At 46.4% G+C, this 12,029-nt stretch overlaps 1 protein-coding gene across 9 annotated transcripts in view; it reads left to right on the forward strand.

Moving 5' to 3' along the window:
* DIS3L2 (DIS3 like 3'-5' exoribonuclease 2) overlaps positions 1–12,029 on the forward strand; it is a 346,474-nt gene that overhangs the window by 208,108 nt on the left and 126,337 nt on the right. For all 9 annotated transcript variants that reach the window (XR_007405942.1, XR_007405943.1, XM_049101307.1 and 6 more), the window contains one exon: positions 1,179–1,258. Coding sequence is in view for 7 of the 9 variants with exons in the window: in XM_049101307.1 (XP_048957264.1) it covers positions 1,179–1,258 (80 nt within the window). In the remaining 2 variants the exon portion in view is untranslated. The remainder of the gene's footprint in view (positions 1–1,178; positions 1,259–12,029) is intronic.

The following is a 12,029-nucleotide window of genomic DNA, read 5'->3' on the forward strand; positions in this document are numbered from 1 at the left end:
AGAACTTTGCAAGCCAACACCAGGGCCTGCTTGGCAGCCTCTGCGGGCTTTGGGGACACTTTAAGCAGAGGAGTGACCTGAAGAAAGAAGTCTGTGGGAACCAAGCCAGTCTAATTGTGGTGGGTACCCAGATGCTCCAGAGGAGAGTGGGGCCTGGCAGCAGTGGCACTGCTAGTACCTGGAGGACATGAGGACATGGACGGAGAACTTGGGAATTGTCCAGAGGCAGCAGAGGGCACCAGCAAGAAGGCCTGTGTGTGGGAAGAACAGGTGCTTTCTGTCCAGCGCCTCAGCCCCCATGCCAGTGCCCAGGGAGGGAAGGCAGGAGGTATGGAGAACTGTGGACAGACTGCTCAAACCATAGGTATTTATGTGGTCAGACTGGCAGCTAGGTAGGGCATGTTATTTGGGAAGCTGGAAAGGAAAATGAGAATGTCCCTGCACTTCACAGATGAAGAGCGGGATATGCACAGGGGTACCGTGTGAAGATAAATGGGGAGGAGGCATACCAATTCTGTGAGCGTGGGGGAAATCTACAACTATTCCGTGGACACGAACTGATTGGGTACATTTCCAAGTATAGTTGTATTACGGCTAATGGTATGGCCCAAAGTTTTGTTTGTTTTCATAAAATTTATTCTTGGGTCCTGTCCCCTTTGTCACAATAAGTCAGGTGATTTATTCTCTGACAAACCCCCACTTTGGGGAGATAGGAGAAGGAGCAGTAAGTCATCCTCGCACAGATCCTTGAAGGACAGGTTCCCATTAGCCACTGAGGAAGAGGGCAGAAAAAGCAAGAAGTGACCTTTGGAGAGTAATTTACCAAGGGCACTTGCTCCTCATGTCAGAAAACTCTGGGAAGCCTCGTCCATGGAAGCCACCTCATTTTACCTGCTTGCACTTCTCCACTCAGCCTCAAGCAGAAGTGGTGCTAGCTCACAGAGTGGGAGAGGAGGACTCTCAGAGATCCTGTGGAGTCTTGGTAGCATCCGCCATTTCCCTCTCCCGTCCCACAGTTGACAAATGATCCCCTTCTCGAAGAGCCGTGACAGAAGTTCCTCTTCCCTTTGCCTACCATTTGCACATTTGCAAAGTAGCTGTTCTTTAAAACTCTAGTACAGTGGGATAAAGGTTCTGGTATTTGTGGCACTGCTAATCATGTCTTCAATCTTTCCTAGGAAGGACTGTATCTTCACCATTGACCCATCAACTGCCCGCGACCTCGATGATGCCCTCTCCTGCAAGCCACTTGCTGATGGTAGGATGGAAATTTCTATACCTTTCTGGGTAGCAGGCAGTCTGCTTGTCTTTCTTGTCAGCCAGGTGGCCAAGTACTCCCAGGGTTGGGTTTGCTTTGTTCCTGAGCCTGCACAGTATGGGACCTAAAGATTGCGTTCCTATGGTGACTTTGATGAGGGTGAGAATAAAAAAGATCCTCTCACGGGGACCCTTCCAGGCCTCAACAGAGGTAGCAGTGAGGGCAAAAGGACTACTTCCAGGCCTTGGCTTCTCAGGAAGTTGCAGTTTAGGTGTAGTGTGTTAAAGAAGAAAGCCCTTAAGCACTGCTTAGGTGAAGCATTGGGTTCTTTACCTGCGTTTACCAACAGATGGGGATAAATTTGGGGTGCTCTCCAAAGGCAAACTCAGCAGCCAGTAGTAGGAGCACCTTCCCTGCCAAATGCCCTCCAGAGTTGCACTGGGGAAGCCTGCACTACTCCCAGCGGGTCTCCATCTATCCAGCAGATTATTGAAAGGCAGCCTGTAGGGGCTCTTTAAACATTCTTTTGGGATGGAGCTAAGCAGGAAGGAGTGGGATTTGAAAACTAGGTTGGTCGGTCGGTTGGTCAGTTGGTCGGTTGGTCGGTCAAGGGAGTGTAGTATGTGGGATATGAGAAGAGGAAACCCTACCAGTCCCCATTCTAATGCTTCTCCCATGTGCTTCTCCTAGACTTTAGCTGCCTCTTGCCCCTCTCTAGGATGGCATCTAGGTGACTGCTTTGGCTTTAGTCATTCATGGATAAGGCTTCAGCACTATCCTGGGCTTTGACGGCTTGCCTGTGATGGCTATCCCCCGTTGAGGTTTCAGTCTGAGGCAAAGTGTTGATGGCCTAGTGGCCCAGTCTTTTAAAACATCTCAGAGGTGTTTGTATATTTCATTGATGCAAAACTGCACATAGATTCCGTGTGTGTTCTCTTCTCTATAGTAGATAGGAGGCTGAGAGACAGAAAATGTCATTCCCTAAAAATGCTTTTATCTTCTTTTAGTGGGAGTCCTCTTTGAAACTGTAGGCAAGGTTGCTCGGCATATTCAACCAAAGAAAATTGAAAGAAACATAAAACATAAAGAGAGAAAAATTCCCGTAGAACTTTTGGAGCAATTACAGATTTTTAAAATCCAGAATGTGAGCTGCCTACTTAAAAAAGCAAATACTGGGTTGGTTTCTCATCTTCTGGGCAATATTTACTAAGTGCAGAGACTTGAGCCTGTCTCTTTCTGTGAGCTGCCACCCCAGCACCCCGCCCAGTGTGAAAAGTGCCACCAGGCAGGAAGCCAGGTGACAATGAACTTCCCTTCTCCAGGTCCACAGCCCTGCTCTGTTTGGAGTCTGATGCTTGAAAACAGTCATTTCATTTATTTTGTCCACTTTTATAGTTGTTGATGGCAGAAGGCTATAGTTCTAACACTTGTTACCACATCTCAGCTGGCCTGGATGGTATTCTTGTAGGGACCCCAGGGAGCAGACACATGTCCTGCCTCACTTGCCTTATATACTACACTCTACATCTTCTAGTTAGGGTAGCAGATTATCAGCAGGGGGTTTCTGTAAGGAAATGGTAGAAGATAGGGCAGGAAAAGTAGATTAGGGACAAATCATACATGTTTGTAAATTTCCAACCAAAGAATGTTCTGTGTCAGACCATTGAAAACCAATTGTTTCCAGTCTCTTGTTCAAGGAGAGCCGTCAAAATAAGGAAAATAATCTAGCAGTACAAGATGAAGGAGAAGAGGAAGAAGTAGAGGCAGAGAAGCTTTATAATCATTTAGAGAAATAGATGACAAACTGGACTAGAGGAGATGGCAGTACTAAGGAGCGTGAGGAGGGCAGATGTGACAGAGGAGTCATGACAGAAGAATCAGTGGAAATGGATGTTGAGATTGAGGGAGAAGAGTCTTCGAGCTATACAAGATGGAGCAGAAGTTTCAACTTGGATGATGGGGAGATAGAATTTACAAGTGAAAAGCCAGGACAGCAAGAGGATGAGCTGGTTTGGGAGAGACTGTGTCTACATGGAGTTGACTGTCTGATAATACACATCTGTCTAAGCCACCACACATCCTTTTCAGAGGACAAATCAGCTAAATGTAGATAGTCCCTACGGCTACATACACAGAGCGCCCTGGAGAAAAGTAGACAATGCATCAAAATGCAAACAGCAATTTTATTAGGATGATGGGATCATCAGTGATATTTCTCTTTTCTCTAGTTTCCAAATTTTTATAATGTGGTAATAATAGTTTTATAATGAAAAAATTTTTGTAATAAAAAAAAATTATGAGGTGCCAAAAGTCACAGGCTGCCCAGTAGCGCACTGCACCAGGTGATCAGATACCTTCCATCTGCTTAGTTATTCTTGCATTCCAGGGGAGTAATTAACATCTGGTCACTTGGCAGAGTAGCAGAAAAAGGACATGGAAAAGGAATCAGGGAAGAATCTGAAAAGGCCGGAGTTGGTCAGTCAAGCATTTTTATGGTGGCACTTCTACAGTTGGCCTTTGTGACAAGGGTTTCTGCCAAGGCTATTTATCCAGGGGGATGAAAAGTGAAAGTCAATTCCAGTTTGGATTGGAGTGAGGTTGGCTGAGTTCAGGTTCCGTTAGTTACCAGTTCATGTCAATTTTTGCTTAGAGGAAAAAATGTTTAATGTTTCAAGAAGCAAATAGTGTATTCTGGGCATATTTACATCATCTATAACCATTTTTATTTAAAGAAAATATAGAGGTCAGACTTTCATTTGGTCCTATTGAAATCATCAGAATGACCATTCTGTGCAAATAAAACAGACAGATGTAACTTATCTGGTCTTCACTGTCCCATTCTGTAAAGTTCAGATGTACCCTCAGGACTTATGACCAGTGTCTCCTGCAAGTGTGAGACTTAGACCTTATAGCCTGCAGATCAGTTCTGCAGAAAGGCAGTGTCACCTGTTTTCCAGGAAGTCAGAATTATGTGGGCAGGCTGAGGACGGGGTAACCCCTCCCTCGAGGAATCTCAGGTCTCTAAGGGATTCTAACAGCCATCTAACCTACTGATTATCACCCCACTTCCTGGAGCCTAAAAATACACTCAAGTGGAACATTCTCATGGGCATTACCCAGCCCACTAACTTGAACATGGAGTAATCCACTTTCGCTTGAGAAAATACAGAATAATGCAAGTGAAGAAGAGTGGCGTTATAAAGACAACCCAGGACCTAAAGACGGTAAAATCATCCACTCCTGTGTTTTATTATTGTAACAGATAACTTGCAACACACCTCACAGTTGACCTCACCACTCAAGTGTGGGAGCGCCACAGTTGTCACATCACTCTCTGGTTTTCAGATTACCTCCACAGCATCCGCTTATTGAATATCCAGATTGCATTTTAACTCTCTACCTTACAGGCAGCCCATTTGACCTTAAGATTGCATGACCCTTAGGAAGTCCTTTCCTGTCATGATCTGAAATACTGCCATCTTGCAGTTTTCCTTCTCTTGGTCCCATGTGTACCTGTTGGGGCCTCCAGAATAAGTCTTGTCTCTCATGTGACCACACCTGAGGTATGGGATGATTGCTGTTAAGCGCCTCTGCATCCCAGCCCCTCAGCTGAGCATCCTGTATGTTCTTCCAGATGCTGGAGCCTGTTACCAGCATACCGGGTCATGGAGTCACTTCTGCCCTTATGAAGTCCGAGGTACATGGCAGCCTGTGTCCAGACTTCTCGGTGGCTGTTAGGGCCTCCTTATTGGGCCCATCCAAGTCCAGAGTAATAGGAACCCATTCTCCTCTACTAGACAAGCCTTATTGCTTCTCTTCTGTCTTGAGAGGAAATTTTTAGGTGGGACCTTTACTCAGCTTAGTCTATCCAGGCCCCTACCAGATCCTACAGGAAATTGGCATTCCTGGCCTCTCTCAAGGCTACTTTCTCTAATGTTTTATTCTCTAATGAGTGCTCTGCCTTTGATCGTGGCAGGATTATCCTAGCCAGGCCTTAGACATGATGAATTTGGGGCCTGGGGAGAAGGGAGAATGGAGAATGACTGCTAATAGATTTGGGGGTTCTTTTTGGGGTGACGAAAATGTTCTGGGATTTGATAGCTGATAGTTGCACAATGTTGTGAATGTACTAGAAACCACTGGGGGAAAATGAGTGAATGAGTGAATAAGAATAAGTAAACAAACAAACCCATTCCTCCTGGAGGCTTTCTGGGGACTTTACACCTTAGCCACAACGAAGCAGAGGTCTGGAGGGAGTGCCTGGGCTGGAACCCACAGTCAATCCGTCTTGCCTGCCTGTCTCCTTGCTGTTTTCATCTCTGAACCCAAGGAGCAGGAGCACACCCCTCTATTTGGCCACCTGCTCATATTTCCCGTCCCCAGAGTGGAGCCATCTGACTCAGAGCAGGAGCCATCCTGATGTCCCGGTGTAAGAAAACTGCTCAGATAAACAGATGTCATCCAGTCTGATGGGCCTCAGGAATGCAGGTTACCTACTTTTCTGTTGGGGGCGCCAGTCTTCCTGCCTGGTTTGCTTGTGTTGCCTTCCTGGTTGCTTGGCTTTCTCTTTCTGAAGGAATAGGGACTAGGGAGCTCTGTCCCAGTAAGGGAATAGGTATGAGAGACTAGGAGCAGAGCCTCTAAGAATTTCTTTTCTTTCTTTTTTTTTTTTTAATTTTTATTTATTTATGATAGTCACACACAGAGAGAGAGAGAGGCAGAGACATAGGCAGAGGGAGAAGCAGGCTCCATGCACCAGGAGCCCGATGTGGAATTCGATCCCAGGTCTCCAGGATAGCGCCCTGGGCCAAAGGCAGGCACTAAACCGCTGCACCACCCAGGGATCCCCTCTAAGAATTTCATAGCATTCCTAAACTCTGTAACTTCCCGCGTGGCTGTATTTGTCACCTGCTGAGAGTCCTTGTCATGACTAATGCCTTTGGAGGCAGTGTGGAAGTCAGAGCTGGAGAGACTGGGCCCTGTGTTCCTGGCTTAGACTAGAGAACCTAATCGATAGGATGGGTGGTGGTAGCTTTAGAGAGCAAACTGCTGGCAGGATGTCTCCAGATCTGCCTCTGGGAAGGAAAAGAGAGCATGGAAGTCCTGGAGCTTGTGGGTAAACATTTGGGTAAATCCCAGGTACCAGGCCAGAACCCCCTCCTAGACTCCATTCTCCTCTCTGGACGGATCTCACCCCGCCAATCACTCTCCCCAACTCTTGACATTTCCCTTTGGCCTGGCTTCCTCTTGTCTGTGCACAAACTTCAGTCTCTTCATCCTACAAGATCTTTCCACAGCCCTGCTCCACCTCAGGAACTCCTACCTTCCTGTGTCCATCAGGACACCTTAACAGAGTGCTCCAAACCTGCTGCTGCCACTTCCTTGCTTCCAGTTTGTTCCTATTCACTCTGCAACATAGCTTCGGGAAGTTCAACGAAACAGGTTGTCCATGACCTCAGTTCACCCAACATCTGTGCAGCGTTTGGCTCTTTGCTCTTCCTTCTTGACACTCTCTCTTCCTTGGACTCAGAGGGCCCTACTTGCTCTTGGTTCTGATTTTTGGACTACTTTCCCCTAGGTGCCTTCTTTAACTCTTCTTTCTCTGCATCCCTCTTCATGGGAGCCTGCAGAGCCTCCGCTCCAGCTCCCCTCATCCTACGCTCTTCAGCCTTTGTGCTTCTCTCCCTTTGCCTATAGCACCATGTCCCAGGAGAGCCCAGTGGCTACCTCAAGATTTGACTGTTTTCTCAGTAAGGCCCTCCCTCCCTTTTCTGCTTCAACTGCCCCCACCCCCCACTCCTTCTCCTCCTTTCCTCACCAATCATCCACTGTTGATTTACTGATCTCGTTCTGTCTGCCCACCATTCGCTGCCACAGATGCCCAAGCCCAGGGTATGTGCTCGGTGAATCTTTGCGGTGTTTGCAGGCACTCAAGAGGGGAAGGTTTTCTAGGAAGAGGTAGGAGTGTATACAAAGCTCCATGATGATTTAGAGGTGCTTGGAATACCAGGAGCGTGAGGTCCAAGTAGGGTTGGTGGTTGTAGACAAAGCAGGGTGGAAACCATGAATTCCTTCAAAGGCCCTGCTGGGAAGTTTAGATTTTATGGAGAAGGTAGTATTTTATCTTGGAGAACAACAGCATCTGTTCATTCAAGAAACATGATCAAGGACCACGCTCTGTGCTCTGTGCTAGATATACCTAGCAGAAAACACTTGATGAATTTCCTGTCCTCTCCAGGTTAATATCAAATGAAATTGGGGCTCCTGGGTGGCTCAGTCGGTTAACCATCTGCCTTCGGATCAGGTCAATATCCCGGGGTCCTGGGATCAATCTCACATGGGGCTCCCTGCTCAGCAGGGAGTATGCTTCTCTCTCTACCCTTCCCCGCTGCTTGTGCTATCTCTCTCTCTCTCTCTCTCTCTGTCTCTTCCAAATAAATAATAAAATCTTTAAAAAAATAATATCAAGTAAAATTGAATAAGTAAATGTGGGAATGATTCATAGTATAAATGTGGGACTGGGGTGGGGGACAGATAACATTTTAACCTAGACTTGAGAATGAACAGGGGTGAGCAAGATGAAGAATGTGGAGAAAGAACATTTCAGGCTAAGGGAGTGGAGTGTGTAGAATCCCTGAGGCAGAAAGACTTTGGTACTGAAAGGAACCAAAAATATAGCGTGGCTGAAACTTGGTGGGATGGGGGGAGCCCATGAGGCAGCTGGGACAGGGGCTTGCAGGCTCTGGGAAGGAGTTATATCCTGAGTGTAATGGTAAGCAAAGAGTCTTAAGCAGGAGAGAGTTAGGATCCAACTTGCAGGTTGGAGAGATCACTCTGGCAGCAGTGAGGAGGCTGGATTAGAGCAGTGGCATTAAAATAGTCTAGGTAAGAGGTGGCAAGTGCCCAACTGCGGCAGAGGCCCAGGAGCCAAAACTGGAGGGAGGCATTAGCCAGGAAAGGAAATTGGGGCAGGACTTGGTGTCCGGGCAGCTCCCTGAGCCTCTTAACTGGTCTCCTGCGTCTGCCCTTTTCTTCCCACATATTGAGGTCAAGGCAGGCCTTACAAAATGCCCGTCCCATCAGGCCATCCCCCTGCTTCACTTCTTCCAAGGTTCCCATTATGCACAAAGGATAAAGATCCAGGTCCTTACTGTGACCCACCACTAACTCTGCCTCTCTGGCACCATGTCCCACAGTCCCTCTCTGGCTCACTCCCCTCTGGCCCTCCTTGCTGTCTTGTCCCTCAGACACGCCAGGCTGCTCCTGCCTCAGCACTTCTGCTTTCCTTGCCTCTGTCCTGATCCCTCCTCTCTAGCTCCCTCCCCACTCTTAGGTTCTGCTCAGATATCAGCTCAGAGGGGTCCTTCCTGACCATTCCTGTCACCACAGCCTTCTCTACATCTCCGAGTGTCTTCTTGATCTTCTTTAAGGCGCTTCTATGGGTCTGCTCCATTGGATGGACATCTTTATGAGAGCAAGGACATCATTTTGTTCGCAGTTGAACCCTCAGGGCCCAGAACACCGTGTTTTACATAGTTGGCACACATGCAAATGTTTGTTGAGCAAGTGGATGAATGAGTTAATAAACTTTTGATACTGGAAGTAAGAGAAGAATCTAGAATGTCATGTAAGCATCTGTCTTGGACACTGGGTAGAACGTAATGCCCTTCAATAGGAAATATTGAGGGGAACTGGTTTGGGGGAAAAGACAGTTCAGCTCAGCACAGGTTGGGTTTAGAGGCCCTGGGAGATATTCAGCTAGAAATACCAAGGAGACAAGGAACAGGAGTTGAGCTGGAGATAGGATCTGGGCCTAGGACAGGCAGCCCAGGAGAAATCAGACACAGAGGAAGACTGGCTGACCCCTGGGAGGGAGGTCCAACAGGACATCCCCTGGGATGAGGTTGTGGAGATTGGTGGCCAAACAGAAGGGAGAGGAGGTAAGTGGAGCAGGGTGAATGGCAGAGGGTCATAAAGGCCACGTAGAAGAGAACCAAGTCTTTGGGCTTAGCAGTGGGATAGCATTGGTGACCTCGGTGAAACTGCTGTCAGTGGCTTCCAGGAGGGGAAGCCAGGCGGCAGGTGGTGGAGAACAGAGTGGAAAACAGGAATGGAGATCGTTTTCTTTGGGAAGCTTGACTGTGAAAGGTACCTGAGGCAGAGAGGGGAGGGTCAGAGGAGGCTTTTTTTTGCTTTTGCTTTTAAGATGGAAGGATTTTTAATGTTTCCCCATTGGAAGATAAGAGACTTTGGAGAAGGAGAAATTGAAAATCTAGGAAAGAGAGGATTGAATATTTTCCAGGGTCTCAAAGAAGAAAGTGAGAATGATTCAGAGTGTTAAGTGCAAAGTGAGGCCGAGGCATGGAGGGTGAACTCCTCTTCCTCTGAGACCAAGAGGCCAGACCAGGTGCTGCTGCTGAGTATCCACACCTGATAAGATCCCTTTTAATTGGGAAAGGAAGCCCTGCTGAGGGCCAAGGGGACAGGGAAGGGTCTTGGGGAGATTGTAGGAGAAACAGGAAAAAGGGAAGGGGAGGGAGCTGACTGGAATCCCATCACACAGAGCTTTACTGAACGCTCTTCAGGTGTGCTGAGGTGCAATAGAACCAAGGCCAGGTGATTTTCTTCGGTAATCTTCATACTCCTGGGTTTGGGAGAAGGTGTAGTAATCCAAACTTGGGGTTTTGCTGGGAGAAAGAGCATGGCAGGCACCAGGACAAGGCTGCTGGAACCTTGCTTCCCCTCTGAACCTGTTTCTTCTCTGACTCCTTCTTTTATTAAATCATCCACCTGCCACTCAGTCAACCAAAGTTTCTTATTCTAAGAGATCCTGGAATCACATTTGGATCCTCTTCTTCTCAGCACTGTTGTCATAGCCTTTTCAGTAACTTCCTCCCCTCCTCTCTGGCCACCCTCCACCCACCTTCCTACCCAGTTATCTTTTCTATTATGTACACACAGAAGCAGATCAGATTGCTTTTTTGCTTGAAAATCTCTTTGACCTATGGACATGGTTCTTACTATTTTTAGTAGAGCTTTGTTATCAAAGTTCTTCAAGATTAGTCCCCACTGCCTCCTCTCCCACCTTCCCCACCTCCCAACACACATGCATATGCATATGCACGCACACATGCTCCAGGTTCTGCGCAACCATAGCACTCTACCCCACCTCTGAGCCTGCACTTGCCCTTTGCCTTCTACTTAGAATGCCTGACCTCCTTGCCTACTTCTGTATCAGACTTCTAGAGCAAGATAAAACCTCTGCAGAGCTTTTCTTTCTTCCTGGCAGAATTAATTGTTCCTATCCTACTAGCACATCTTCTTCTTGTCTTTAATGCAGTGATAAACATCAGTGTTTCCCTATTTAATTCCCCTTTTTGTTTGCTTCCTAAGGGCAGTACATTCCTTGGATATCTTCATATCTGGAGAATCATGCATGGTTCCCTGTATTTGGTCTAGTCCATCTAACCAGGCAACCAGTTGTATACTTTCTGTGTTTCTTTTTCTGTTTTTTTGCCTTGCCTTTTTTATTTTCAGCACACATCCAGCCCTAGGTTTGTGGGTTGCCTATAGGCTTCTATGCTGACATATAACCCTCCTCCATGAGGTCTCCTGAAAAAGAGTCTGTTTCTTTGGAATTAGGTGTACCTTTCCCCTGTCACAATCAGTTTCTTTGGAATTAGGTGTACCTTTCCCCTGTCACAATCAGGTCTTTCAATCCATTTCTTCATGTCTCAGTGAGACTGAGATCACTGACTTCTATCTTATGTTCATGACATTTGTTCCTCTAGCTCTGTGAGTTGGCATATCTAAGGCTCACTTCCCCATTTTCTCTTGCATGAATCTCTTTCATGGCCTGCTCTGCTCTCTCATTTCATACCTGCAGGCTTCCACAGTAACTTGCTTCGTGATATCATTTTGTCATTTTTGTCCATTATTCTCCTATCTGTATCTTTGCTATTTCCAAACTCCATGACCTGCTAAAATTCACTTCCTGAATGAACTTTAACATGATAGTAAACAAGCAAACAGAAAAAAGTTTGTGATACAAATGCCAGATTTTTTTTTCCCTTGAATTCAATTGGCAAACAGGCTTGCTAGTTAAGAAAGGGCCTTTTAACAACCAAGTATATCTGCAGTGGCAATATGCTTGTCTGTCAGTTTGAAGAAATAGAAAGCTGGATCAGTGAGGTTTTAGTAGTATGTTGAGACATTGGAAAGAAGTTTGTTTTTAATTTCACTCTCTTGGGAATGTTTGGAGGATCCATTGGTATATAGAGACAACTCGAAGGTAATACCAGAACATAGAAATCAAGTGACATTTTGAGAATGAAATCAACTTTAAATGATTTTTTTTAAATTTTTATTTATTTATTCATGAGAGAAACAGAGAGAGAGAGAGAGAGGCAGAGACAGAGACACAGGCAGAGGGAGAGCAGACTCCATGCAGGGAGCCTGATGTGGTACTCAATCCCAGGACCCCGGGATCACACCCTGAGCCGAAGGCAGATGTTCAACCACTGAGCCACCCAGGTATCCCAACTTTAAATGATCTTAATCTGCAGAATTTCCTCTTACCTGGAGATCTGTGAAACATCAGATAAAACCTGCTATTTTAGTTTGTACAAGGCTGAAACAGAACATATGACAGTGATTTTAATCTCTTCAGCATCATGCCTTCAAGCATCTCATGATAGCAAGACTCTCTTTTCAGAAAAATATACATGTGTATATATACAATATTTGCATATCACATTTTTGGTAATACTGT

The sequence above is a fragment of the Canis lupus genome, chromosome 25 (assembly GCF_003254725.2).
Source record: "Canis lupus dingo isolate Sandy chromosome 25, ASM325472v2, whole genome shotgun sequence".
Lineage (NCBI taxonomy): Eukaryota > Metazoa > Chordata > Mammalia > Carnivora > Canidae > Canis > Canis lupus.